The 23,999-nt window shown below is 39.5% G+C and overlaps 2 protein-coding genes across 2 annotated transcripts in view; one reads left to right on the top strand and one right to left on the bottom strand.

Moving 5' to 3' along the window:
* LOC146484905 (uncharacterized) overlaps positions 1–20,176 on the top strand; it is a 28,010-nt gene extending 7,834 nt beyond the window's left edge. Inside the window, exons 3-5 of the mRNA XM_085104388.1 lie at positions 4,761–4,828; positions 17,727–17,955; positions 19,526–20,176. Of these exons, the coding sequence (XP_084960514.1) occupies positions 4,761–4,828; positions 17,727–17,955; positions 19,526–19,609 (381 nt within the window). The 3' untranslated portion in view covers positions 19,610–20,176. The remainder of the gene's footprint in view (positions 1–4,760; positions 4,829–17,726; positions 17,956–19,525) is intronic.
* LOC146484904 (uncharacterized) overlaps positions 1–23,999 on the bottom strand; it is a 92,533-nt gene that overhangs the window by 43,092 nt on the left and 25,442 nt on the right. The window lies entirely within an intron of this gene.

The following is a 23,999-nucleotide window of genomic DNA, read 5'->3' as shown; positions in this document are numbered from 1 at the left end:
TGAAGTTGTGGATGGAATCCTGAAGTTTAACCATATCTGTTGATTGTATGCTTTTGGGAAGTTGAGTTTAAGGACAAGGGGTTATCATCAAAGAAAAGAAAATGAACGTTCAAAGCATTTATATATTGCAGAGATCTCACAAACGCATCACCTTGGATGCAGTTTCTTTTTCGTTAGATTGAGTGTTTGAGAACACTGGTCCAAACAAATTAAAATGACACTGTCTAAGTGATTGCTGAGCCAAATAATTGGTTAGGAGTGGTTGCCAAAAGAGATTCAGTTGTAGTTACAGCGGCAGCTGTAAGTCATTAATAAAATTTAAATTAAATGCACATGTATGTGACCGATTATTGCTGATCTTGTAAAAGTGTAAGTCTTATTTGTAAGCAGTAGCATCAAGCTGATCAAAGATTACTAACCTACGAAGTGATGTTTGTTTCAGCTAGTCCAAGCACTGAGACAAAATAGCAACTAGCAAGCAACGCGAATGGTTTCAGCCTTTTATTTGTAAGAAATTAGAGAAAGGCATTTCGTTTGACACATATACATCAATCACCTTTGAGATTAGGTATTATAGGATTAAGTCCTCTTGCCAGGTTACTGTCTTCCCAAACTTGTAGAGATTGAATCCTCGGTGATTTGCGTGCAGTACGTGGTAATAGTAATTGAAGAACTGAGAGCATAACCTACCTATGTCGAATTTTAGGCTGTTTTTCGATTTTGCTCGGATTTGTCCGAATTTTTGCATGTGAACTGCAATTCGATTGAAAAACATTGTCCAGTATTTTTTTCACCGATCTGTGTTACACATTCGAGAAATAACGTATCCAAAAAACTGTGTTTTTGCTTGCATACACAAAGAAATCAACAACACTTTGTTTCTGGGTGCTAATAAATATTTAATTCCTTGAGAGTTGTTTACAAATTACATCATGTCTTCTTGGCTCAAATTTGGCTCTTGTTCTCTCACTTTAGGGTTGAAAATAGTCGCATATTTTCTACGAAGCTTTTAATTTTGCCCAAGAAAACATAGCAAACCATATGCGCCTCGAAGTCGTATTCAGTCAAAAGAATGAGACACACAATGCACAGTGTGGCAGCACAGAGGTATAAAACAACCTCTGCACTGTCACTTTATGATGGATTCACCCAAAAAACTGGTACACTAACAGATGATTGAAAGAGGCCCAATGACAGAAACTATTGAAAGGTTTCAGCTAGAGCCAGCAAAGAATGTGTCAGGGTTTTTGTTGAGTATTTGATTAGGAAGGAGCAAATTTATCTTAGACAGAATCACATGGTAAATTTCCTCTCAATTTGAGTCAGTTTTTAAAAGACAGTTTAAATGGTGTTTAACAAAACCACGTCCTAAGCCATTTTCAACAATCACATCTAAACATTGTCTACTGCCGACGGTAACAAGAAGGCTTGCATCCCAGACTAGAAAACTATTTACCTACTTAAAATAAACCACTTATAAACAGATTTGGAGGCCCACTAATTGTCTTAAGCCGGGGCCTAAGTTAGACTCTGTTTAAATAACTGGCCCATTGATTTTCTGGACGTATACAAAAACCATAAGAATTTTTAGAAGGGTCATTTTAGAACCTTTTCACGTTTTTTTTTATGTATGAGGTCACACAGATCACACAGCTTGTTCTGCTTAGCCTCCTTCTCTGAGTATTAAGTAGCAGTATATATTCCCAAATTTCTGTTCGAGCTGCAGTTGACTTTTTAAAATCTCCCTCTGGTCTTTTCTTCTTGAGTAAGAGGACATTTTTGCTCCCTTTTATGTCGCAAAAGTTTTAAGGTTATATTTCCCCAAAAGGTCTAATTAATTAAACCCAAATGTTGGTGCAGTTAAGGACAAATATTTTACCAAAAGTAATCTTCAGCATCAAGCTTTTGAATCGTCTCCAGAAAGGGTTGCCATTTTTGTCGATACGTTTTGTTTCACCTAGTCAGGATAGTAATACTAAATAGTATATTAGAACTCGTCTTCAATGTCACAACTTGTTGATTGTAATTTAAGTGTCAAAGCATATTTTGTTAGGTTGTGGAATATTTTATTAGGTTGCCCTTGTGTTGTAACACAATAGAACATTATATGACTTGATTTGTTGACGTAAAAACTGGTCCAGTTGTACAACCACATGGGACTTTTTTTACTTCTACAAAATATTTAACCTTTCACTTTTTCAAATGAAAACAAAAATCTGAAATTCCACTGATGCATGTTGCTTGCTTGAAGTGTGTAAAATTGCAGCTCATTTTATAGTTTTCATTGTATCCATGTTCACACAGTATCTTTAAATTCCTATACAGCACCACAGGAAAGTACTGCTCACGACGGTAGCATTTTGAATGGTCACGCTGTAGGATTTCCCACAAACTCAAACGTTAGAACCACCTTGTACTGCATAATAAACTGCACTACAGGAAAGAACTGCTCAGTAGCTTTCATTTGAATGGTCACACTTTAGGATTTCCGACAAACTCAAACGTTAGAACCATCTTGTACAACACAATAAACAGCACCACAGGAAAGTACTGCTCAGTAGCTTTCATTTGAATGGTCGCACTTTAGGATTTCCGACAAACTCAAACGTTAGAACCACCTTGTACAACATAACAAACAGCACCACAAGAAAGTACCTATGGAATGCTAGTCCCATTACGCCTCCCGGTATTTCGTTAGACGTGTAGGAAAAAGAAAGACTGACATAGAAAATTGCCTTAACCAAAATTAAACCAAAGCTAAAGGAGAGTTGCTGGAAGATGAAGGGCTTGAACCCCCGGTTAGCTTGCGAATTGTTGCCGATTTACGCAAATCCCAAATAAGACGAAGGTTCTTGTTTGTCTTGTATAATGGCGTTTTTCATTGCCAAAAGTGTTTCCGTTTGAGATAAGTAAACTCGAAAACGAAGAAATATGTGACAGAAATTTTAATGGTGAAAAGTTCATTGCACGAGGCGGCTTATCCCGAATAGCCTGTTTAACGTTCAGATTGTTTGAAGGAAGGAAGCGACGATTCTTGAGGAAAAAAAACAATATCATGAAATTAATTTCACCCGGCTTTCCTCTTCGGACTGTTTTTTTTAAAAATGTGCACAGGAACATACTCCTCTTGGACAAGCGTCTTCATGTTCTGAGCAGCCAGCTAGCCTGCTTGCAGACGTCTCCTATTTCCTATTTTCCTGGAAAATTTCGAGGAAATCCGAGTACAACAAAGGAAATAGCTAGCCAGTTTAAGTTGTTTCTTCGAATCTAACACAAAGCCTTTGTTTTAAAGGAATTTGTGACAATAAACTGTAAAATGAACCCGTGGTCAGACCCAATTTAGCACGCCCTTGGCCCTGCGGGAATGGATTGCCAAGCGAAACGAAAATACCACTCATCAGAGGTTCGAAAATTAACGATTGACGTCGAGCCTTAAAATTCAGTTCAATAGCGCGTATTAGATGTAATTTTAATTCTTTTAAAAAAAGTTTGCCTAACATAATCTTCACCACAATTTGATATAAGTCACACCCTTTACATGTTCCGACAGTGGAAAATACAGATCTCATGAAATACCTATAAACACATTGATTGTGGTTTTATCTGAAAAGTTATATTCCCTTTATGTTTCGGAAATCGTTCATCTGTATGAACAATAAAGCAACAAAGAGCTTTGATTCAACTGGATACACTTTAACTCTTTCACCACAAACTTCAAAAGTTCAAACTTCTTGTTCAGTGTAATATTCAGAACAGCACCGCAGGAAAGTACTGCTCGGTAGCTTTCATTTCAATGATCTCACTTTAGGATTTCATCCACAGAATCAATAGTTATAATCGCTTTGTATGTAGCATCATAAACAGCACCGCAATAAAGTACTGCCCAGTAGCTTTCACTTTAATTTTCAATGCCCACAGTTTAGGATTTCATCCACAGACTCAAAAGTGAGAATCACCTTGTACACAGCATAATAAACAGCACCACACAAAAGTACTGCTCAGTAGCTTTCATTTGAATGGTCACATTTTAGGATTTCATCGACAGACTCAAAAGTAAGAACCACCTTGTACAGCGTAATAAACAGTACCACAGGAAAGTACTGCTCAGTAACTTTCATTTGAATGGTCATACTTTAGGATTTCATCGACAGACTCAAAAGTAAGAACCACCTTGTACAGCATAATAAACAGTACCACAGGAAAGTACTGCTCAGTAGCTTTCATTTGAATGGTCACACTTTAGGATTTCATCGACAGACTCAAAAGATAGAATCACTTTGTATGTTGCATCATAAACAGGACAGTGCACTGCAGTGAAGTACTGCTCAGTAGCTTTTACTGTAATTTTTAATGCCCACAGTTTAGCATTTTACCCACAGACTCATAAAAAAAAGGAACTGCCCAATACAGGGCGATACACACCGGCACAGAAATTTCCTCATCGGCAATGAGCGGCTTTCGTTGAATGGACCACGAACACGTACATTCCCGCCACCCCCTTATGGGAACATTGAATATATTCTGCTCAACTATCGATGATTTATTAAACGAAAACATTTTCATGCCGAAACTCGCACTTGGCGTTTGAGAACGCTCTCTCTTTTGCTCATGTCTGCACGTATATGATCGCCCAAAATTCAGTCATCATTGGCTGGGAATTTTAACCCTGTAATTGTAGCTTTTAGCGATATTTACATTTTCCGTCCCTGGTGAAATTGTGGACGTTATGAATAACGTACAACACATTATTACTTACACAGGATCATCAGCTTGCCGCAAGACTCCGCCAACAGCTGTGGATTGCCCAAGATAGCGCTGCTGGTGTGAGGTAGGACAGTCAATAAACCTGCGGTTTTTCACGTGAACAATCGTGCAGAGACGCAAGCATACACCCCAAGAAATGACCCTTTACGTGACCCGTTTCTCGTTTTGCCCGCCCCAACTTCAAAGTTTTCAAAAAGGCAAATTCCTTTGTTGTAAAATGTTAAAAAAAAACGACAGCAAACCAGAAGGTACTGTTCGTAGCTTTCATTTGAGTGGTGATACTTAATCCACAAACTCAAACGTTAGAACCGCCTTTTACAACATAATAAACAGTACCGCAGGTAAGTTCTGCTCAGTAGCTTTCACTTGAATGGTCACACTTTAGGATTTCATCCACAGAGTCAAAAGTGAGAACCATCTTCAGCAAAATGGCGGAAAGTATTTCCTAACAAGAGCTTTTAATTCTATGGATGTTAGTGTGTTATCCACAGACGCGAAAGACCGAAACTTTGAAGCTGGAATTAAAAGGATATTTGGATTATCACGACCTCTTTTCCGGTCGAAGCGTCGCTAATCAGTTTACTTAAACCACATTTCACGGCCCTACATTTTTTTTTTTCTGAGTTACGTGCGGACGATCATGCGGACTCTTGCAGTAGTTTTCTAGCGACCACGAACGCTGTGAATACAGGCGGCAAGTTGTTTTCGAAAGCAGCAGTCTTCATTTTTACAATACTTTCTTAATAGTATTGTAGAAATAAGCATTGTAATTAAAATTAAAGGCATATGTAAATTAAAGTCGCACGCGCCAATTCACAATGGCCATTTACAGTGGCCGTTTACAATGCGGAAATAGCTTTGTCTTTTATAGAGGGCCTGCTCCATTTTCTCCTTCGCTACTGACAGAACACACTCTGGACAAAGCAGGAAAACTTTTTCGTATGATCTTTGGACCTTTCCAAATTACCGTTTTTAAATGATACCACATTGTAGTTTTGCCCATTTTGTTTCACGTGAATAGTCATTATTTAGGATTTCTTTCACAGACTTAAGTTACAACCACCGTTAACAGGTTAATAAATTAACACATCGCTCGGGTTTCATTTGATGGATTCTACAGTCAACTCCTTTTAAGGCGGACACCCTCGGTACCTCGAGTTAGTGTTATACCTGCCAACTCTCACGCATTGTGGACTCACGCCTGCGGACTAAAAACAGCGATCTCACGCATCAAGGACAATTTCTCACGCCTGACTCACAAATCCGGACGAGTTGTTCTAAAAACAATTCATTTAATTTCAGATTTGTAATGTATTATTTCTTTGCTTTTTATAACAATCGCAAAAGCTTTCAAATGTCTACAATCCGTTCAAATCGTAAGTGCTCAAAGGTCGTCGAAACATCTTCGGACATTCTCGGCAATGCTCGGAAGTCTTTGGAAAATCGTCGGAATCTTCGGGAGTGGCTCGGATGTTTTCGGAAATCCCGCTCATCGCGAGGCAAAAAGCTCATGCGTTTGACTCAGAAAAAGTTGGCACGTATATAGTGTCCTTATAGCGAGAGTCCGTAATAGCGGGAATTTATTTCAGGCAAATGTCTGTAATCTATTTTTGCCGTGGATTTAGCTGCTGTCCGTATTATCGGGGCGTCGGTAATAGCGAGGTGTCTGCAAAGCGAGAGATGACTATATATAGTTTTCATTTGGATGGTTATTCTTCAGAATTTCGTTGCCCAACTCTAAAGCTAGAACTTCCTTATAATTACATAGCCTTCTTGGTTACACCTTTAAATTTCATCCGCAAATTCAAAAGTTAGACCCACCTTGTACAATCATAGGAAAGTCAGTTTGCACAAACGCTGCCTTCTATTTGAATGAAGTACTCGGGCGTGCTACATTACATGAAGTCCAAAGTTCGTTTCTTTCAGTAAACTAAACATATCACAGGTAGCCCAAGCTCGAAATATGAGCGCTAGTTACGCAACGGTTGAAAAATATAAGGACTGATTTGTATGGGAGAAAAACGTTTTATTTTGGAGACAAAAAATATGAACGAATTTTTAAACAAAAATCACCCATTTTACTTCTCTTGTGTATTTCTTGCCTCCTATGTGGTTTTTTAGGGCGATTTAGTGCGATTCCAGTGAGTCCAAGCTCGAAATGAGGGCTAGTTACGCAACGGTTGAAAAATATAAGGATTTGTATGGGAGAAAAACGGTTTATTTTGGAGGCTAAAAATATGAACGAATTTTTAAACAAAAATCACCCATTTTACTTCTCTTGTGTATTTCTTGCCTCCAATGTGGTTTTTAGGGCGATTTAGCGCGATTCCAGTGAGTCCCACAGGCTAACCAAGCGCACTATTAGTAATCACGGACGTGACTCTTGCTGATAAGCGGTGTTGTGTTACAAGTATTTCGAAATATTCGATCTATAAGGGTTTGTATGGGAACTCAACGGTTTTGCTTCGAAAATTCATAAAAGTGTATATTTTGCAAATAAAATCAACTTACCCTTTTCCCTTGTGTATTACTTGGCGTTTGCTGGCTCCTCAGGTCGATCTGGTGCGATTTCAGCGAGTTATCGTCATTTTAGTTTTCACTGCCGATACTGTCCATTATAGTGGACACTATAATAAAACATTTTTCTCCCATACAAATCCTTATATTTTTGAACCGTTGCGTAACTAGCGCTCCTATTTCGAGCTTGGGCTACCTCTGACTAAAGGGTCAAGTTTTAAAATAAACTGGGTTGCTTTCCTGCTGTGTGAAAATCGTTTTTCTATCGAATTACGAGTTACGTTCCTGTTTTTAAAATATGCACCGAGAGGTTTCTCAATGGTGTCATTGTTTTCATTCCGTTAGCCGTTGCGTGTCTTGAATCACGAACCAGTCAGGTCTTTTTTAGTTATTTGTGTCTGGGAGGGGAGGGGAGGGATTGGGGGGACGCTATTTTATATCAGTGCAGTGACCCAAACGAACGGGGACGCGCCGCTATGGTTTGTAGCCATTTTTTGTTTTGAAAAGGGTTTGAAATTTCACTATATACGGTCTTGATGAGGCTGAAGAAGACTGGTTTGCCTAGCCGAAATATAGTACACAACCTTTTTTAACCATTCTATACGTTGTATCGGTCTCTTCTTTTGTATCCTTTTTGTTTTCTATATTACGCCGATTATAGATCACCAGTTTGATCGAACGTATACCAGCAGGATTATCGTCCACGGTTGCTTGCTTAAACATTTTAAAATAGACTTGTTTTCAAATTCGTCCACCTTAACCTCGACCGAATGTCTTGAGTAGTTAACGTAAGTAGCAACAACGTCATCAACGGCAAGGGAAAATCATATAAAACTTTGCCGATGGTATAAATTGCGACGGTCTCAAATAGGGTGACTAAATGAGACACTTTGTGCTAAATGACATGAGGCATTTTGTGTTAAATAGGATTGGAATAGCTCAGATTCTGGCCTTAAACCGTTCCATTGCTACCGAAGCTTCAGTCGAGGAAGAAGACTAAAACCCACTAAAACCAAACCCACCTTCGTCGATGAGTCGAGTGCAAAGCATGAAAATCGCCTGCTGCGTGGATGGAGACAGGAAACGCCCGTCGCCTTTCTACGTGAAATACGATTTTAGCGCGTACACGCTTGTTCTTTTCTCCCTTGACTATCCCTCGGTGAAAGCAGGAAGTGCTCGTAGTCTGTTGGGCACCGCCATGGGTTGTGCACATACGTGTAATGTTTTAAGGCTTAAAATGTTTTAACTTGCCTAGGATTGGTCAAAATGTGTCACGTGACGCATTTTGCTCCATCTAGATTAGCAAACATCTTTCCAGTTTGCCAAGTGATATCCTCTAGTTTTTCAACACTTGGAATCTCTTCAATTCCATGAAAGACTGTCTAAAAATCTCAAGACGGAAGGCGTTTTGCTGTTGAAACAGGCGATAACGTCGACACTTGTCGAAAGCTTGCCGGAAAACACTACAAAGTCCATCCTTCGCGTGATTTCAGTGAACATCCTGAACGCTGCCAACGAAAATATTCAAAGGATAACAAGTGTAACAACCTTTATTTGTTCTTGGCCGTAATCTCGCAGCTCGCAGTTTTCTCGCCTTTCGTTTTCGGAAAACTGATCGCTTCTTGGTCCGCTCACCGCTGATAAATATCCGTCCATATTTTGTCCATATACTCTCAGTTTTTTTACAAGAACGTCTAATTTTGGAGCCAAGGCTGAACGTTCGTTCTTATATATATTTTTTTTTTTTGCGATTTGAGGCTGAAAATGTTCTTTAGATGTTCTTAAATTACATGGGATACACTTCATGTATTTAAGTAAATCGATGCGGACGTGACCAGGAAACTTATCAAAGTGCATTGCCTGCTGACATATGGTATCAAGAACTGCTAATTATGACAAACCGAGATGTGTGTCACCATTGTTAATGTTATGGAAAACATGCCCTTAAGATTTTGGTTAATTTACATTTGTTACCTTGATTTTCTATACAGATTAGCAAAATAAAAAAGTTCTTTATCGACTCTCAGCCTGAGGAAAGTTCTTAATACGTTCTTAAAATTTTGGTTAATCTCAGCCTCGACGTTCTTATAAAAAAGGTTCTTATAAAAAAAAAAAAACAGAGTGTATTCGTGTTTTATATAATACGAGAAAAAAGTTACCAAGAGCTATAATCCTGTGTATGTGTTAAAAAGAAGTAAAGTGGGACTTAATGATCACTAAATATATAAACTGAACGGGATAAAGTTAGAAAGCAGTGAAGGTGTGTTTGAATAGATTTTGCAGATGGTTGCACATTACTTATCAGGTTAATGGACAGGGTGCTATAAATAGGCTCGGCTAGGTCACGTGCCAAGACCCCAATCTTCTAGTGAGTGGTCGCATACTAGTTATACAATAGAGATGAAAACTCATCATTCATGAAAAATTTCGCTCGAGGACTCAAGAAAAACAAAATCGAGAGCGTCTCGACCTTTCGATGCAACTGCTGTCGTTAATCGTTTGCGACGAAAGATGTTTTCCTGTCTGCGGAAAACAAGCACTGAACAATGCAAAATATGCAGAGACTGTTCCAAGATTCTTATCTCGGTTCTGTGACCACTAATGCTTTACTATCTTCATGTTTCAATTAAACTCAGTTGGTCGAAGGTTAAGGTTGAAACGGTGTCGTATTAAAGCCAGCATTTGACCGTGATTTCCACGTGCGGGTAATTAGAGTATTGTCTGCTTCGTGCTTGTTGTTTCAGTGGCGCTCGGTGTTTTTGAAGGGGCGCTGTTTTGCAAGCTTTAAGTTTGGTAAAAGCTAAAGCCCTGTATGTTTTTTCCCCTCAACCGCAGAATGAAACAAAAAAGAGAACAGTAACTCTGATAGTGTGTTGATGGATCAGACGCGTCGGATTTTATCAGTCTCAACTCTCAACTCTCAACTCATAGTTGTTGTTTGTTATTAAGGTCCGATTGAAACACCGCATGGAAATACAACCTGGTAGAATTTGCTGGAGTTTACGGCCGTATTTTCTGCATTAGTTCTTCAGTAATATAAAGAACTTTCAAAAATAGGTATCATGCAGGTTAATCCAAACGGATGTTTTTTATGGACGAGTCTGTTCAAGAAAAGAGAGAGGAAATAATGCTAAGTTAACTGATGGATTTTAGTTTTTGGAAATCAGTGTTCTGTTCTGAAGTTCTATTAATGAGGAAATATTTAAACTGTTTCAACAACTTTTACTTGCGTAACAAAAGTTCTCTTAACATAACTAAACCATAATAGAAAGTGAACTTTCACTTTTACATTCAGTTATTAACAAAACTGAAAAATAATACATCAACTCAACAACAGCCAGGCAGCGCTTCCTAATGTTAATCCAGGAACATATGTAACTAACAGATTACACAGTGGTTCTTTCACGATCCATCACGGACTAGATTAAGCGAGTGGTAATTTGTGGATAGTGGTACTTCATGCGCACAATGCTACTCCCCTAGATGCCCTAGTGAATAACTCAGTCTGCGATTCTGCATTGCGCCAACTGCTTGTACTACAGTAAGCTCTGCAAAATTTTGATGGGATTCAATCATGTCAAATCTGCAACAGCTTGTATAATTAATCCGTCAGGCCACATCCCTTGCATTAGGATATTTTAAAGATATTAGAGAGATTTAGCTTCGCGTTTACGGCTAACGCCAAACGGGAAGCCGCTGTTTGTTCTAAAATGCATAAACTTGTGTTTCCCGTACTCACTTCTCTCTTTTTCGTGTTTGCTCGATAGCTGTTGCCGACTGGGTGGAGATAAGCTTAACCAAATAAGCTTCATTGTTTTTCATCAAAGAGAACATTTCAGCCTGGCGTTTGCCGTTTGCCGTAAACGCGATGCTAAATCTCTCTATTGTATCCATGGACTTAGAGTATTTCGAGACTTTTGAATGCTTCGGATCACACGCCACACAAATACTTTTCGTCGCCGAATCTCTTGCCGGATCTCGTTAGTTTTTCTCATTGTAACTCTGCCTCTGAAGAAGACTAGTTGTACCAGCTGAAATATTGGCCCAAATAAATAAGCCCTTTGCCGTAGTGTCAGCCCTGCGATCAGTTTGGTTTATTTAGAGCATTACTATCTATCTGTCATATATTCCACTCATTTTAGCCAGTCGAATATTCATATGGTGATTAGGATTCCCATATAAAGCTTGTGAGACACATCTATACTAATAATCACCCATACCACCAAGATCTTGCATATCCAAGACCCCTTTGCTATAACCTCAACTTCCAAGCTAAACAACGTGACAGCTTTGATTGTTCAGTGGCCCTTGGGTTATGTTGCATTAGTCATCAAAGAAAACTGTTTTTATAGCAGATTTTTTAGGTTTTAACCCCTTGGTTTACGAGTAAGGCAAAGTAAACTTGAAGCCTTTAGCTCTTTTCTACATACTTAACAAGCTAATTCTACGAGAAAATATTTTGATGATGAGAAATACTCTATGACAAGAAGAAAACTTTTATATCGCCAGTGGATATAGAGTTACCAAACCTTGTTGTTCGTAACCAATTTATTTGTGTTAGATGATCTACGACCGAAATTTCTCAACAAACAAATGTTTCTTCTTCTTTTAATTAAGAATTCTATTAATAGGTACTCTAGAAGGGTCATGTTTTCTGAAATGTTTCACTTTAGATTGTCTAATCAATTTTCTAGAAGTCAATCGGACTGGCATTCCTGTGATCAGTGTTTCACGGGAGCGCGTTTACAATCTCGTAACTTCTGAATCTCGGTCCTGAACCGCAAAATTACAATGTTGACTGTCCTCACTAACGTTTTGGGTGCATGTACAATTTCGCTTTTGTCTGACTGCATTTTCTTCACTGAAATATGCATCGTTAATCAGCTACAGCTAGGTATTTGCAAAACTGTGCAAAAGACGTCGGAATGCGACTCCGAAAGGCCGTTAAGCCACGGCTATCGAAAGCATGGATAAGTTGAGATGTTAACATTCGAGTCGTCCTCGACAGAGCGCGCGGTTAATTTCCTGAAAAGTGGGTTCATTGTTCTCAACGGGGGATTATTGTCCTCAAGAGCCGAATACAGAGCTTGCACTGCGTGCATTAAATACCTTGCTTTCTCGAAACCGTTGACCTATAACCGGTAAAAAGTTCGCCAAACCTTTTGTTTGATTAATTCGATGCATGTTACGATCGCTGTAGCAAGTCTTAAAAGCAAATCTAGCAAAATTCAACACTTTACTCACCGAAGCATGGTGTTAAGTAGTCTTCTCCAGCCTGAGTGAAAATTATAGCTTTGATCCAGCGTATAGCAGCGAACAAAGTCTAGAGCGCATGCGCACCAGACTCACAAACTAAAGCCCCATTGCGTGACTAAGGATTAACCGAATGAAAGACAGATGGGGCGAGGTATCGGTTTCCATGTACGTTTAATAACAACAAGTGAAGTGGAGAGGTCAATCCAACCGATGATGGATTCTTTTTCCTTTTCTTGTCTTTTTTTTCCTGTTGTTTTTGAGTTGCAGATTACAGTATTTGTATATTTCGACTTGCTATCTCTTGTATGTCTGTAAGTTTCAATTCTTTTTTTTCCGACTTTTCCAGAGGAAGTCTTATCTTTTTTATATCTTCAGTCGTTGAAAACGTAAGATTACCTTCGAAATTTAATCTGTTCAAGCTTACGTTTTTCTTAAAACTTTGCGGTGAACCAAAGGAATAAATAAGAAGGCTCGTATCTATGTATGTAAGGCAAAACTAAGAAACAGTGAAAATCTTATCAATTTGGCTCAGTACGTGATAAAGACAAATAAGCTTTCGAGTCTTAGGGGCTGTTTACTTGGGGGGAGGAATATCCTAGCACCAGGAAGATCCTAGAAGGCAAAACAAATTTTCGTTTGGTTTACATCCAGCCATGTTTGTTGCGCCATGTTTGTTCTCATTTGTTTCTTGTACAAGGACTAATTCCTAGCGAAGGTAGTTTTCATGGTGCTAGGATCTTCCTATCTCTCACGGACATTGTTTTTCCTAGCGCTGGCCAAGTTCTTTCTACGTGTAAACTAAATAAAGAAAACATATGTCGCTAGTTTGATCCGCCTTCTGGGATCTTCCTCCCTTCATGTTAACAGCCCCTTAGAGAAATGGCAAACGTGTATGTTAACTGTCAGCACCTATTGACTGACAGATCACGTGCCCCACGTGCTTCACGTGCCGATGCACGCAACGCCCAGATGTGTTGCATATTGCGTGCCATTGGCGAGCAGAAGGCGTGCAATCGCTTCCTTATTTAATGGAATTTTAAGCATCGCATAGAAACCACGCGAACTTACTCACTTAATCAAGTAATAAGAAAGGCTGGGGATTTAATTAATCACTTGTTTTTGTGGTCTGTGAAAAAAGCTATGCGGAGCAACTCAAAGTGCAGTCTAAACTGGTATCAATTCTTCTGTTTGTCGGCTGGGATATTTACGGCTCGCGGCGTTTACGGACATTGTTTTTCTGGGCTTAGGTACAGGTATCATTCAAACACAAGCCGTACGTGCCTATACCAACCACAGACTGAAATAAACAGGTTAATCTTCCGGAAACGCAAACCAGTCAAAGGTTTTATCAGTCTCGACACAGGTTGTTTTTTAGGATCGTTGGTGCGGTAAGAACTCTCATACACTGATTGTATTGGTATTTGTTTCCCTGGAGTGTGGTTGTTTAGCTTCTTGGTCGCAAACAAGGGAGAAGATTTGACGATTTTGGTGGAAGATGGGTATATGTTGTTTGTTGATCAGATAAAAACGTTTTCACCGTTTTCGCCTTAGGGGGGCGGAAGTGTGCTTGTTATCTGCCCCTACTTGTTATTTGTTTGTTCAACTTTCTAACGGATCGCAAAACATCACATCTTTATTTCACACAATTTTGAAAGCGAAAACATTTATCAGAGAGTACCGATGAAAACTGCTGCTCGTTGACGCCGAGACGGGATCTTTCCCTCAGAATATTTTCACCCTCGCACCGCCCTAATGTGTATAATGTTTGAGGTCATCAGTTTGAAATAAGGCAGAAGGTTTGCGTTTTTGCTTTAAAAATAGGGTAAGGTTGTAATGGAGATCTACAAGCGATCACGCTCCAGTTTAAAATTCTTGATTTCTGATAAAAATAAATTCTCAGACGGCAGATTTAATAACAAGAGGTAATCTTATTTCTGTGATGACGACGTAAGATTCGCTTTCGTGTGATACTGAATACGGAGAGGGGTCGGGGGGGGGGGAGGGGTTACTCCTCGGCATTTTGGGTTGGAGCGTGCGGCTCAGCTCTCCAAACTCTGATCCTGTTTCAAACCAAAATGTTCAATTGTTCAATACCCTTTTTCAGGCCTAGTTGGTCTTGATACCTATTTTTAGACCTGGTTTCTAGAATCCAAACAGGTTTCTGTAAAATACCTGCTCGTTTTCAGATTTTCAGACTGAAATGCTTAAAAGTTATACCCTATTTCAGACGAAAACGCCTCAAAAACCACACCCTTTGGCGCCGCACATACCTATATAGCTTAAATAGGGAAGTCCTTCCCCCCAGGGGTAAATACTACGTCCTCATAATACTACGAGGTATTTAAGCATCAGGCCTACGTCTTTCTGCGGGTAGAAAATGCTACAAACCGGCCTTCTATGATCGCATTCACTCGCTTCAAGTTGAAGAGTATTGTTTAGCAACCAGTGAATACAACGCTAGTTTGTGATGATACGGAATGTGCTGGATGAAATGGAAAGGTTCTGTTTTTCAAACGTTTTGCACATTATGATCTTGTTGCCCCTCGTATTTATGTAAGTTTGGAAAAATTTCTTCCGTCGATTTTTTCTCCTTTCAAGGAAGGCGGATTCTGTCATTTAAATCGACCGGTTTGCAAAGGTCGATTTCTCGCAATTTCTGTACTTCATTGTTTAGAGCATGCTAAGGGTTAAGAAGTTGAGCATTAAAAACATCCAAAAATCCAGTTTGCAAAAGGTTTAACACAAATATCACGATAAGGAGTATCGAATGGTCTCATTCAATTTTAAAGTGCTCGCAAAATTTGGCCTCTGCTCGAATTGCTCGCAAAAATTAAACGGGTGCTCGCTTGCTCGTTCTCGCAAAATTTTTGCAACTGCTCGCATGCTCGCATTCTCGTTAACATGTGCTCGATTGCTCGAAATTTCGTTAATCCTCCTTTGTAGTTACTTTTTATACGTATATAAATGATAAATCAGTTATGATATGGTTAAAACGAAAAGGTTGAAACATCCTTACCTCTGGCTTTAGTCTTTCTTCTACTGAGTTCAGCCTGTAACTATTGTTCCCTTTTGGAGGTGTCAGCCAGATTATTAGCTATTACTTGGCGCAAAACAACGTATCTTATTAGATGCTCGCCATCTGTATTTTTCTAAAGACGCTCGCCATATCTGTATTTTCTAAAGTGCTCGCTGCTCGCAAGAAAAATTTGTCAACTGCTCGTGCTCGCAAAAATAAACACACTGCTCGCATGCTCGCAAAGACCATTCGATACCCCTACTATAAGTGTCTTTCAGTCGAATGCTCACGCCTAAAATAAGAACAAGTATTGTAAGCAGTGCTGTAGGAAAGATGTGGAAAAAAAACCCTCCACAAAAGTGCTGTTGTGGTATTTGCCACGTTTTCATTTTAGCTGAAGCGGCTCACCTAAGCGCGGCACGCGGCGTTAAGCCATTGAAAGTAGATGACACACAGAACTGAAATAACGATAGTAAAAGGACACGGAAAATAACCCAAAAACCCCCCTTATTAACTGCTCACTTGATGTACTTACATCTCACAGGATAGAGCTTTGATCTGCTTGATTTCTTTCAGTAATGCTTTTCACTGTGTATCACGGAGAGACAAGTCGTTGATTACCAGACTGTTCACAGAAGTGCATTCTTTATCTGTTTAATCGCTATCAGTCGGCTACCTGCACGTGATCTCACGTGCCGCGGCAAAACATTTTGGTAGCTGTAATTAATAAATGTAATTTTAATTGGCTGTGATTCGATGGCTAAGAGCTTTCATTCACAGCTTGAGTTTCCTCAAAACTGCAGTGGTTAGTAAATATGTTCCGACCACAAACCTCAGACGACTAGTCAGTGTGGAATTTCATCCATCTCCACCGGCATACACATGTGCAAAATAAGAAGGCGGGGATGGGGTGGGGCACTCCTTAGATAAGTTATATAGAGAATGCGCCGTTTTGGATTTAACTGTTTGGTGAGAAATATATATTTTTTATATACTCCGGGACTGATGTAGAATATATATTTATTCCGTTTGACTGAAAAAGGAGAATATTTTAGCGGTGAAGAGTAAACCATGCTCGAAAAATGTGCAGGTAATGACAATAGACCATTTGCGAGTTGCTTCGAACCTCATTATGAAAGCGAGGCTAAGTGCAAAGTTTTTGTTACGAAAATTAGTTTTCACTCATTTGCAAACAAACTAATTTTCATATGAAAAGTTTTGCACTTAGCCTCGCTTTCATAGTGAGGTTCACAGCAACTCGGAAATGGTCTATTGCCAAGGCACTGCAAAACACTACCGCACAACCCACAATACCTTGATTCGCTCTGACTTAAGACTAACGCTCAAAACATCAGCACTCCGATGTCTTTGCTTTGGCCAAATTACCTTATCAACTCTGCTGGTAAAACCAAACATTCTTTTCTACTCCCCACTGACGCATGCGCAGGACCAAGGTTTCTTTAGAAACTAACCCTCTCAATTACCGTACATGCACGGCATGAGTGCGCATGCTCGTCACGCGTGAGCAATCTTACTCGGCAAAATGGCGGCATTTTTAAAATTCTATTTGCTTGTTCTCATTTCGCATGAATAAGCCCAAATCAAAATAGATAAGGTTGTCGCTTTCAGAAAAGGTTTCTTCGAACTTCCTCCATCACATATCTTATTCGACAATAAAATATTGTAGTAACAGGTGTGAATTTGGCGATTGAAGTGGAGCATTTGTAATCGATTCACGCTTGAATTACAAATCTCCGGAGCATGTGCACTCATTTTGCCGCTGTGTCTACATGCACTAGAGGCCCTTCACGCATGCGCACAGCCCATTACCCGTGAATCTTCTTTTGCAGTGTTGCTATTTGCATATTTATGGCGACAAAGCGTCGGGTTTTAAAGAACAGGGCTGTGTACCCTCCCTCCCTCCCCTCCTCCCTCCCCTCCCCCCTCCCCCGAACTCCTCTAGGGTCGATTGAGGTTCGACAAGTTAAGGGTTAGCAACATGTCAACTCGAGTAAGTTCGCAGTGTGATCTGAATCGTAGTTGTCTCTTACTGTTATCGTATTTGCGCATTATCGACTTGCTACAATTTCGTACTGCAAGATGATGTAATCAAGATACCACTCTAGAATAGCCGGTGTGTTACTAATGACTTCATCTTGTTTAAATATTTCAGCATGGCTGAGGTAGAGGAGTTAGGTGCTGACGTCACATCAGTCACCGAGGTAACAGAAGCAGCAGGGAAGAACACAGCAGCAACAACAACAAAAGCGCCGCCTTCGGAATCTCAAGCCAGCGGTCTTACCTCTGCAGAGAAGAGATTGCGGGCTCTGAAGAAAAAACTTCAACAAATTGAAGCCTTGAAGGAGAAGAAGAGTTATGGAGAGGTTTTAGAGAAAACACAGGTTTGAGCACTTCATGTGATGTGATGAAATATGACTGATTAAGGAAGGTGGCGCCTAATACAGAAGTATTTTTGTGCAGTTTATGACTATGCGGGAAAAGCGGATCTTAGCAAGGGCTATTGAAATCCAAAAAGAAAATTGGGGGTAACCACGCATTCTTCTTGCAACTCCGCGGCGGGGCATCAAACTTCAGCAAAACCGCCAGCTACACAGACTAACGCGTTTCGGCAAGTTTGGTTAACTTTAAATCCTGGATTAGCGTTAATCCGCTTTCGAACAAGGGGACCGAAACGTTTAGCCGGTACCACGGGCAGGAAATCGCAAGTGAGCCAAGTCGCCACTGGTTCTGATTGGTTAACGAACTGGAATGTCTGTTATGATTGGTTGCTGCGGGTTTCAACGAGTGTTCTCGATTAATGACGGAGTGGCTTTGCAAATCCAATATAAAAACAAATAATTGCGTTCGAAAATGATGAAAAGTGCTCTAAGATAAAATTCTCGTGTCAGTGTAGAGTGAGGTTCGCGATATCACCGTCCCTGAAAGAGCAGGAAATTTGATTATGAGGTTAAATTGCGGACACAAAATAGTATTCCAGGCCGCTGCGTCATATGGTCACTTCCGTCATTGTCGTGATGACGTCATGAAGTCCAAAATGGTGGCGTGTGGGAAAATTAAAAACAAAAATAGACTCTACGAAAATCTTGTTATGTCTGAGACTGAAATGCGATTTCCATGTTTTCCAACGGAATTTGCCGGAATTAGACGATATTCGTAATAATTTAACGTAAATTTATTTCAAGAGTGGCGGTTTCCTTGAAGTTTAAAGTTCATCTGTTAAGCAAACAGAACAACTCATGCAAGGATGTTTTTCTTCGGGGGGGAGTTTAAAGTTCATCTGTTAAGCAAACAGAACAACTCATGCAAGGATGTTGTTCTTCGGGGGTTGTTCTTCTTTTTAGGGGGCTAACATTCGTAAATTAATATGGCTTGAGTTCGATCCAAAGTCACGCCCACAAAGAGAGATGTTGATACTTGTCGGTTTCACTTCTAAATTTCCGACAAGCAGCACCATCTCTTTTATGTGACGACGTAAGTTTGTTGTTAATAAAGCTGGAAAGAGAGGACATCCGTGGTGTCGTTACAGTGAAATCTCGATTTAACGAAACGCCAAGGGACTAGGGAAATTGGATCGTGATAGAGGTTATGTTCTATACATTATAAAAAAACCAGGCTGGAGAATATTGTTCGTCATACCAAGGACTTCGTTATGTAGAGGTTCTCTAAATCGATGTTCCACCCTTATGGAGGGTTCGTTATATCGAGATTCTGTTAGCGAGCGATCGTCCTTTGTTCCTCAGAGCCAAGCGGGGCGCGCGAAAAGCTAAAATTATGCAAATTACTGGCAAAAAAGGAGGAGAGAATATTGTTCGTTATACCGAAGACTTCGTTATGTAGAGGTTAGTTAAATCGATGTTCCACTTTAATAAAGTATGCACGTGGAACACTTCATGGCATTTCTCATGTATGTCTAGCACTCATGGCCGATATTTTTGTTCTTATTTTCTGTAGCTTGACAAGATTTCAAAAGAAGAAGAAACCCGAGAGGAAATCAATGAAATTGAATCGATGTTAACAGGAAGCAAAATGCTATGATGTCACGTTCTCGTTTAAAAAGCTTTCTCGTGCCATCGCCAATTTTGTATTCAGGCTATAAATTATTGGCTCTTCATCGACATGCCGGGCCGCCGCAAAATATAAACATTGGTCACGTGCACAGGCTGCGTTTGAGATATAGCGTGTACCTGGAACCGAGCTGAGCAGCCACGCTGCGATTAGAGACCGGGAAAACACTAGAAACTCGTTAAAACGCATTTTTGGGGTTTTGTTATTCGGCTGGGAATTTTGCAGTTCTAGAAACTTTCTGTTTGAGCAAAGCTTGAATAGTCTTTATTTAATTTTGTAGAAAAATCTGAATAATTTATTTCTTAATTAAAAGCAACTCTGGGTTGTTCACTTCTTCTGGTCGCGAGGAGCGGGATCACGCAACGGATAAATTTATCGACGAATCTCAAGTGAAGGAGGCAAGGCTGGCGAAAGTGACTCACGCGGTTCTTGATTGAACTTGCCTGAACTTCATAGTATTAAAATCACGGTTTTGTGCTATTTTCTCTATTAAAACCTATTTTGTAATAAATAAATAAAAAAATAAATAAATAACAATTGTTTTCAAACGTTTGTTTTGCTTGTCGCGCGCGCAATTATCAAATGTGACGTCACCGATCAAGCTGAACCCCAGGCCTCTTTGGAGCTTTTTTCGCTCGTTTGTCTCGTTTCCAGAACGCGCCTGTTGTGATATCAACAAGGTAGCAAAGGAGGTTTGTGGACATTTTAATAAAGCTTTTAAGATGGAATAATCTCTTTCCATCAACCTGCATGTTACATGTAAAGGAAATGAGCGGAGAAAAGTAGTGAAACTTGGGATTAGAAACTATAAATTTATGATCGAACTCGGCAGCTTAAAACGAACTTTCCGGAGATCTGGATTGTGGGTATAAACCTTACCAAATGTAATATTAAAAAAAATGAGCCGATTTACTTTGCGAGGAATTGCCGTTAACGCCACTTTCATTTTCAGCAGGTCAAGTGCGTAGCATCAAAACATTATCGTTGTTTAGAATGTCTTGGTATCAAGTATGTGGTATCGATATGGAGCTTTCCTTAAGGCAACAATTGTTGATTTTAGTGCTAATTGGATTGTAATCAAACAATCTGTCGCCAATTGTTTCTGCTCTGTCTGGACTTAAATTGGACTATTGGAAGACAAAGATTAATTTGTTCACAAATGCCGTATTGTCCTCATTTAATCGAGTGCTTTGTTGTCCGTCAGGGGACGGAATTTTCCTTTGTGCTTTTCTTGTAACAAAAGACCAGTTCTTGCATTACGCTAGATCACAATAGAAATGCAGTACCTTCAATGTCTTCAGTAAAAACGCAAAATATAGTTTCAGTTACAACGCAACATCAGTGCTAGTCAAAATTAAGGTAGCTCGATTACGCGCTGAAACTAATCGCGTAACGCTGAGACAGGTTGGTTTAAATGTTTATAAAGGACAATGGTTTCCAAAGTTTTCCTTATTTCCGGGTCTGGTGAGAAAATACGAAAATTAATGAAACTCCAGTATAAGATAAGCCCGATTTCAAGCGCTTATCAAAGACGTAATTGCTTCTCGAGGTTCTTTGATTACACATTTATAGCATAAAAGCAAATACTAAGATAATTAAGTTCTGCACCAAAGGGGTATCTTTTTTGAGCTGTGAGAGAGAAATTGTAGCTAATCAATGACCAGCTGTTAAAGCCAATTTATTTTGTAAATTTTCAATTCTTAGTCAACAGGATAACAGTACTCTAAACTCAAGGGTTATCCTGTATAAATATTCGGTTATTATTATATTATTATTTTTCTTACATATCTATGAACTTTGTCACACCTAAAAGCCCACCAGCTTAATGCTGGGGTTTGCCAAGGCTCAACGAAAGAAGACAAGCTTCCTCAATATTTACACCAAAATTATAGAGACGTATTAATGAACAGCAGTCTTCGTTCTCCATTTTGCTAATCAGGAAGCACTTATCTCTCGTTTCGTATTGTATCCATCAATGAACGGAGGAACGTGAGTCGTAAAAGGACCGCGTTTCGACGACTCCTTCGTGTCGTCATTATCAAATGCAAAATGTACAGGGTTTAAAAGTTGACAAATATACAAATATTACAGAGTGAAATATCTAAATATGTACATTAAAACAAATTAAATTAAGGGTAAAACTGTAGAATGTTCCTCATTTAAAAAACAGAATTTTGCGTGATTGGAGACAGCTCGGGTGTTTTGTTTCGATCTCCTGTTAGGTATGAGGAGCACTGATTTATCATTAAGACATTCGAGTTTTCCTCTACATTTCTTCAAGAATTGCTTTAATTTCGAGATTCGTGTGTCTAACGACAGATGGGTAACCAGTTCTATCAGTCCTCTGGTCAAAAGGAAAATCAAAAGTCGAGTACATGACTGAACTTGCGTCTGGATGAAACTGATCCGTTTTGACCTGTGCACAGGATTCAGTCTTGCATCGACCTCACCGCTTTATTATTTTTTTTTTCTGCGTGTTCATTCCATCCAGGTTAAATCTGAATCGCACTTAAGTAAAAGCGCTTTTCACCACAAGTGGAACGACCACAACGCAACAAAAGTCGACGTTAGTCGGTCACATGCAAGAAACTAAAACTAATGCCTCGCAAATATTTGTCGATTGGGTGCCATTTGCGAGTCTGCTTCATGCATGTAGTCCACCTATATAATCATGCAAGCCTGTATGCGCAAGTTTGTTCTTTTAAACTTGCGTCTCGTAGCTTACTCGCTCGCCTTTGATCCCCACTTGAAGCCCTTAGTTTAAGTGCACTTACTAGGAATATCGCCGGGAATATCGCCTAGAATCCATCGAAGAAATCCACCGGAGATCACAACCCGCCGAGAAACATGAAGTGGCTTGAAGGGTAGGGTATTTGTTTGCTCCAATAAGGGTTTTTAAAGATTTCACATTTTGTCAAAGGTCATGGTATTTGAGTGGTTCACCTATAACAGGAAAAAACCTCTGTCGGAAAAGCCAATGAGTTACAGAGCATAATTCTCGACATTACAAATAGGATTATGGGTTTATCCATCAGTGAAGGATTATAACAATTTTAAAACAATAGGTCCTGACACGTAGTTTTAACGCTGGACCTCGAACTTGAAAATCCTAAAACATGCGGTTTTAATCATGAATACATTCTTGAGGTCCGTTCAGTTTATATATTTTACAACTTTCCCCCAAACTGTGGTAATTTTATATGTGTCTTGTGTAGAAGGTAGACTTGTTAAGAGCTATTACCAGACAATTTAGCTTGGATATCTTGGATCAAAATCAAAGATTTCGGAGGTCAATAAAACCGCCCTGGCCTTTGACAAAAGAAATAAACTCGTCCCCAGATATAGAAAAAAATTAAACTGAACATGCCTGTTATGCATGTATGGATCAGAAATGTTTGGCGAAAAAGGCGATAGATAAAGTTGAGAAGCTTCAACGTTTGCAAGAGTTAGTTTTGAAGGCATACTCAGTCATTTCACTAACAAACAACTGTTTCGTGAAAATGTGTTTTCTTTTTTCACGCAAATGGTTTTCTTCTCCTCCATTAATTAAGATTTTACCTTAATGTCAGTGTTGCGACAGTTTGTCGATAAAATGCAAGTCAGGATACAAGATTACCTGCAAGCCCAGACGGATGTGATATTCAATTCACAATCTTTACTTCAAGAGCCGTCTACCATTAATTGTGTAAATAGTTCTTGTAACTACCGTAAAACCCCGGTTATATACCCCCTCCGGGTAAAAGGCCCATCTGTTTGTAAACAAAAAATGTATTCTGGTCATAGCCCCCACCCCCTCCATTCCGCTTTAATAGGCCCATCTTTATGTAAATACCCCCCCCCCCCACCCCGCTAAAAAAAGGTACGGTATTCCTATTCCTTTATGAGTATCCCCGCTCGCTTACTCCCTCCTCCTTCTTTGACTTGTTCCCTAAATAAAATCGCATTCACGGAACCGTCACAAGTACTTGTGGAGTAAGAAACAATAACTTTTTATTAAATTCTTATCTTGCTTGTTATGTTCTTGTTTATATATTTTGAACTTGTTCTTGTAGTGAACTGAAAATACGTTTTGTCATCAGCTTGTTTCGAAAGGTTTTTTTATTCCGCTTATAAGCCCCCCTCTCCCGATATAAGCGCACCCAAACCCCTTACGGAATTGTATAAACCCAGGAATTATAACCGGGGATTTTACGGTATCCCACCCCCTATCCCCCTATCCAAGGGACAAGACTACTTATAAAATTCCTCATCCCCCGTCTCAAGAGTCGACTTTATCCCAGGGGTTGCCGGGTAAGGAGTAGGTGATAACTATAGGTGAGACGAGAAACTTAGTATTATGTAATACTCTAAAATCATGAAT

This window comes from Pavona decussata, unplaced genomic scaffold (assembly GCF_977016875.1).
Source record: "Pavona decussata unplaced genomic scaffold, jaPavDecu1.1 SCAFFOLD_29, whole genome shotgun sequence".
NCBI classification, from domain to species: Eukaryota; Metazoa; Cnidaria; class Anthozoa; order Scleractinia; family Agariciidae; genus Pavona; species Pavona decussata.
Note: the sequence above shows the minus strand (reverse complement) of the source record. Positions and strands in the feature narration are given on the sequence as shown.